This window comes from Rhipicephalus microplus, chromosome X (assembly GCF_043290135.1).
Source record: "Rhipicephalus microplus isolate Deutch F79 chromosome X, USDA_Rmic, whole genome shotgun sequence".
Lineage (NCBI taxonomy): Eukaryota > Metazoa > Arthropoda > Arachnida > Ixodida > Ixodidae > Rhipicephalus > Rhipicephalus microplus.
In genome coordinates, this window is record NC_134710.1 from 496,664,014 (window position 1) to 496,670,570 (window position 6,557).

General features: G+C 48.3%; 1 protein-coding gene across 1 annotated transcript; it reads left to right on the forward strand.

Annotated features, from left to right (window-relative positions):
- Positions 1-4,786: 4,786 nt before the first annotated feature.
- Positions 4,787-6,144, forward strand: LOC142775551 (uncharacterized). The gene is made up of 2 exons (XM_075877010.1): positions 4,787-4,963; positions 5,284-6,144. Exons 1-2 carry the CDS (start codon positions 4,787-4,789, stop codon positions 6,142-6,144), a joined length of 1,038 nt encoding a protein of 345 aa, XP_075733125.1.
- The last annotated feature ends 413 nt before the right edge of the window (positions 6,145-6,557 follow it).

The following is a 6,557-nucleotide window of genomic DNA, read 5'->3' on the forward strand; positions in this document are numbered from 1 at the left end:
GTGGGACAGGTGGGTGTAGGTTTTATTACTCCAGCATGGGCGCATTGTGGGTCGGCGTGAAAGGAGGCGCATATGTCTGAGCAGAGACGTCTGGGAATGACTAGAAGCCATTGGCGTCCTTCGGAGAGATAATTACGTCTGTATAGCAAACCATCTCTGATAACGAAGTGCTGTATTTGACGGCGCATACCTCTAGGGATATTTTGCGAGGGAGTTCGACTCAACAAGTTGATAAGTGAAGCGATCCAAGGATCTTTTCGTTGCTCCTGTAGCATGTCACGGACACTAAGTGTAGATACGTCGGGGGCAGGCGAAGACGGCGACTTGTCACTACATCGTAGAGGTGATCGGGACAAAGCGTCTGCGTCGGAATGTTTTCGGCCAGATTGGTAAACGACGTGGATGTCGTACTCTTGTAGCCGAAGCGCCCAACGGGCAAGCCGGCTGGTGGGATCTTTTAACGAGGAGAGCCAACATAATGCATGATGATCTGTAACCACGCTGAATGGGCGCCCGTAAAGATATGGTCGAAACTTGCCTATGGTCCATATGATGGCTTAACACTCTTTTTTGGTGACTGAATAGTTGGCTTCTGCTTTTATGAGTGCACGGCTGGCGTAAGAGACGACGTACTCATCAATACCAGGTTTACGCTGGGCGAGCATAGCACCGAGGCCAACTTCGCTAGCATTCATGTGTATTTCCATCGGCGCAAGAGGATCAAAATGTCGCAGTATAGGAGGTAACGTAAGAAGGTGGCGGAGTGTGGCAAATGCATCATCACAAGCTGACGACCAACTAGAAAGGTCGTTGTTGCCGGCAAGAAGGTCCGTCAAGGGCGATATGATGGAGGCGAAGTTGCGAATAAAACGACGAAAATATGAACATAAACCGAGGAAGCTGCGAAGTGGGCAGTTGGGGAAGAGTGGGTGCGGGGGAGGTATTGTTGACAATGATGACATCGCTCATCTACCTCTGCCCTACTTTGTTGAAATGCTGCCCCTTTCTAATTACGCCGTGTTGGTCTTGCTTCTTCTCCTAGATTTTCTATATTTTATTTATTGTTTGTCCTCCCGTTTCACTGTTCCTTCTTCTTTTTTTCTCTCTTTCTTTTCTTTCTTTTTTTCCTTTTTTTACTTTTCTTTTGAGCCCTTCCCTCCTGTGTAGACAGGCTATAAGAAGACACGGAACATGTGTAAATAGTATTATGCCTTGAAAAAGACAGGGTTCCCGTCGAAACGTCGGCACAATAAACAGTTGTTATGTGAAAGCGTATCTACTTTCATATTTATAACCTTGCGGCAACCAAAGTTATTCTTATATATATATATATATATATATATATATATATATATATGTATGTATTGTAGCGTTGCTGAGGCAGACAAGTTAAAAAACAAGCGCCTTTATTAGGCGAACTTGTGCCCACGATTCTAAAGACTATTGTCATCAAGACCGAGTAGCCGAGTGGCACAGATCCAACTATCTTCCTCTTCCTCGTAGCCGGAGTGCACGAACGCTTGGTGCATACGAGCCGGGTCTTGCTGGTGCTGGTGCCACGATAGTTGCGGCGGGCTACTTGAACGTGGCCATCCTGTCGCAGCATTATCCCCCTCCTCAGACGCACCGTCTCGATGCTTAAGATAGTGAAACGATACATGCGCACTCTCACTCGTTTTGCGACGACCTGTCATAATAGGGCTTCATGCAGACTACGTGTACCACTTCCGTAGGATTGCGGTGTCTTGAACTCACGTTTCCAGTGGATCTGACTTCAAAAGTGACGTGGCTGATACGGTTGAGTTCTTCATAAGGGTCGAAGTATCGGCAAAGAAGCTTTTCAGAGAGTCCGAGGCGGCGCACTAGTATTCATATCCACACTTTGTCACCGAGATGATAAAGTGCGTCACTGCGTTGCTTGTTGTACCGACGAGAATCGACATGCTGTTGGTGGCGTATTCGGCATATTGCCATTTGCCGTGCTTCTTCGGCTCTTTGCAAGAAGTCATCTAAGTCAGGTGGATAGCTGCTTTCGTTCTGTAGTGGTAACATGGCACCCAGCGGGGTGGCCACTCTTCGGCCGAATACTAGTTCGAAAGGGGCAACGTGGGTTGTTTGTTTAACGGCGGTATTATATCCGAATGTTACGTAGGGTAATATTTCATCCCACTGTTTATGTTTAACATCAACACACATTGATAGCATGTCGGTAAGAGTTCTGTTGAGGCGTTCGGTTAAGCCATTTGACTGAGGGTGATACGCCGTTATTCTTCTGTGATCAGTATTTGTCATGCGCATCAGGTATTGCATTAGGTCTGCAGTTAATGCGGTGCCCCGATCCGTAATAACGACGATGGGCGCACCATGTCTGAGCACTATGTTGTTCACAAAAAAAATTGCCCGCAGCTTCCCTCGGGGGAACACTGAGGAGGATGCGGACCATATAATTGGTTAACGGGGTGTTAAAGTGCGACTTACTTGGGTCGATGGCTAAATTGGTTAACGTGGTTGTGAAATGGGGTGTTAAATTGCGACTTACTTGGGTCGATGGCTAAATTGGTTAACGTGGTTGTAGGAGGGGGTTGGTAAATGAGTGAACACGTACACACGTATGCGTAAGGGCGGCGCTGGTCGAAGGGACGTCGATCATTGTGTTTGTGGATTCGTTGGAATTCATTTCACCGCGACCTTGGACGTCGACGCGCCGTACAAACCAACCGACGAGCGGCAACTGAGCGAGCGAGCGCCGACCTTGAGTATATTTACAGCACGACGGCGCATGCACTGTCAGCTGTTGGATGTTCTCGAAGCGCGACGCCACATGCGCGTCCACTGGAGAATCAGGAGAATTGTAGATGTCGAACGCGGTGTGTAGAGGAGGAAGGGTGCACAGATGGTGGAGGAGTGAAGCGCGCGCGGTGTGTAGAGGAGGAAGGGATGCACAGATGGTGGAAGAGTGGGCGACGGCGCGACGGCGCATGCGCGCGCGTCAGCTGTCGAATGTTCGAGAAGCGGCGCGGACGGCGCACTACAAGGCGCGAGTATAAGATGCTCCGCATCTAAAAACTTGGCAACTTCGGCAGCCATCGCACTGTACAGAGAGTCAGTCTCAGCATAACGGGTCAGATAGTCTGTGGCCACGACTATCCATTTCTTGCCTGCACACGATGTCGGGAAAGGTCCTTGGAAGTGCATGCCAACTTGTTGGAATGGGGCATCCGGATAGTCTATTGGCTGGAGAAGGCCGGCTGGTTTTACGGGTGGATTTTTGAGCCGTTGACAATGACGACAAGTTTCACAGAGCTGCACTGGTGCGAGCAACTTAGGCCAATAGTACTTCAGGTGAATCCTGGAGGATGTTCGGCTCACACCCATGTGTCCAGATGTGTGCTCGTCGTGGCATGCGTGCACAATTTTCTGTCGTATAACTGTGGGCATGACTAGTAAAAACGTTTCACCATTAGGTTCCAAGTTCCTCCTGTAAAGGACACTTCCTCGAAGGTAGAACGTGGAGAGCCCTCTGGAAAATATGCGAGGAACTTGAACGTCGAGACTCTGCAGGTGTTGTATACGCGCCAGCAAATCCGGGTCATATCGTTGTTGTTGAGCGATTTCGGATGCGTCGACAACGCCTAGAAACGGGAAGTCTTCCTCTTCAGGTACACGTGGATCGATGGGAGAGCGTGACAGGCAGTCGGCATCGCTGTGTTTCCGTCCAGATTTGTACACAATAGTAATGTCATACTCCTCCAGCCTAAGGCTCCATCTTGCTTGTCGACCTGACGGGTCCTTGATATTTTCCAGCCAGCATAAAGCATGGTGGTCACTGAAAGCTCTGAACGATCTACTATGAAGGTAGGGTCAAAACTTGTTTATTGCCAAGATGACTGCAAGGCACTCTTTTTCAGCTGCAGAGTAGTTTGCCTCAGCTTTTAATAGTTTGCGGCTGGCATAGGCTAACTCTTTCTGTTGACAATTTTGCCACTGGACAAGGATGGCGCCGAGGCCGACATTGTTGGCATTGGTATGGACTTCATTGTCGGCTGTCTCATGAAAATGGGCAAGTATTGGTGAACCCTGTAATCGTTTTCCTAATTCGTCAAAAGCTTTCTGTTGTTCGCTTTCCCATGTGAAGGGCACGTCGTCTTTTGTTTGTTTTGTCAGAGGTTCTGCAATCTTTGAGAAGTTTTTTATAAATCGCCTATAGTAGGCACATAAACCGAAAAATCAACGCACTGACTTTTTGTCTTTGGGTGTAGAGAATTTCTGAAAGCGGCTGTATTTTTGGGATCAGGACAAACACCTTCAGAGCTAGTAACATGTCCAAGGAATCGCACCTCTTCGAAGTCGAATGGGCATTTTTCAGGGTTTATTGTCAATTTCGCTGACCGGATGGCTTCCACTACTGTGCGTAATCGCTCTAGATGTTTGCCAAACGTAACAGAGAATACCACCACGTCATCCAAATACACTAGACATGACTGCCATTTCAATCCCGCGAGGACCGTGTTCATCATTCGCTAAAACGTCGCTGGTCGCTAGCTGCCCGGAGCATATAAAAGCAAGGGCCATGGTCTCGACCTTCAGTGGACACGGCAGCACCGCCGTGACGATGTCGCCTTACGTGCCTCTACTTGTGCAGGTTTTGGCGTGGTTCTTCGCAGACGCAGCAGCGGCCCATGTTATCGCTGGACAACACTATCAATGAACCCCGATGAAGAATGCGCACCAGCCCTCGAAGGAACTCAACCACTGCGCAACTAGATCATCGCCAGTGGCGTCAACGATGCTGTGCCACGTGGACTTCGTCGACTGCGCACCCCCGTGGAGCACGATGACGTCCTCCGCCTCCCCGATAGCAAGCTGCCCGGAGCATATAAAAGCAAGGGCCATGGTCTCGACCTTCAGTGGACACGGCAGCACCGCCGTGACGATGTCGCCTTACGTGCCTCTACTTGTGCAGGTTTTGGCGTGGTTCTTCGCGGACGCAGCAGCGGCCCATGTTATCGCTGGACAACACTATCAATGAACCCCGATGAAGAATGCGCACCAGCCCTCGAAGGAACTCAACCACTGCGCAACTAGATCATCGCCAGTGGCGTCAACGATGCTGTGCCACGTGGACTTCGTCGACTGCGCACCCCCGTGGAGCACGATGACGTCCTCCGCCTCCCCGATAGCAAGCTGCCCGGAGCATATAAAAGCAAGGGCCATGGTCTCGACCTTCAGTGGACAGGCAGCACCGCCGTGACGATGTCGCCTTACGTGCCTCTACTTGTGCAGGTTGGTGATCGAAAGTATGGTTTTCGTAGTAACTGTACCTGCCTTATTGTGCTGCCGTGTCCACAAACTGTTCTTGGTTGCTTAAATGACTGTGTTTCAGTTGTAAGCCTGTTACTGAAGTGTTCCGGTGACGTAGAGGAAAATCCTGGGCCCGAGGTTGAAAAAATGCTGGAGGAAATATTTAGTAACCAGAGTAAACTACTAGCAAAATTTAATGAAATTCAGGCCAAGCAGACATCTACGGATGCCAGCATTTCCGACATGCATGTTAGGCTCCAGACTATTGAAAAACAACTTGAAGGGTTGGGTGAAACACAGAACCGGCTTACAATGATAGAATCAAGTGTTGGTCGCCATGACAGTGAATTGACGGCTCTTGCCAGGCAGATCGATGACTTAGATAATCGTTCTAGACGCAACAACCTTATTGTACGCGGAGTGGAAGAAGAAGAATCTGAGGATGAGGCAGTACTCTTAAGTAAGGTGAATGACAATATCTTTGACAAATTACTTGGCTCAAAGTGTAGCTCCATTGAGAGAATTCACCGTCTAGGAAAGAAAATACCTGGAAGAAGCCGTCCGGTCATCTTGAAAGTAGGAGACTTCAGGGACAAAACCAAAATACTGAAAAACTGCCGCAACCTCAAGGGGACACAATTCAGTATCAGCGAAGATTTCTCTAAACGAGTAGTTGAAATCAGAAAACAACTATGGATTTCATCAGCGGATGAAAGAGCAAAGGGAGCAAAGGTTAAACTAATCATCGATAAACTGAAAGTAAACAAAGTTCTCTATGGCTGGAATGAGGCTACCAACGAGCGATTCAGGTATGCTAGCCCAGGTCTTACCAGCTTTGACTGACGCCAATCGAGACCGACAGCATCTGTTAAGGTTATTAATGTAAACGCCAGAAGTTTGCTGAATAAAGCTGATGCAGTTGAAGCCGCAATCCTGGAGCATGAACCGGATATAATGGTCGTAACAGAGACTTGGTTACATACGGATGTAGCAGATTTCGAAGTAACACCTACAGGTTACATAATTCTTAGAAAAGACCGGCAAGAAAGAGGTGGTGGTGTTGCGTTTCTTATTAAAGACAACATTAGGTTTTCAGTGTTGGATGATAACTGTGACATAGAAATGTTGTGGATTAGGTGTTGGTTCAGCGAGCGAACTGTGTATATGGAGGGATTTACAGAGCGCCGAATTCCTCTCTGGATATAATCGCAAAGCTAAGAAATTTTATGGATTCTAATTTTAGCCTCCAAGATAAC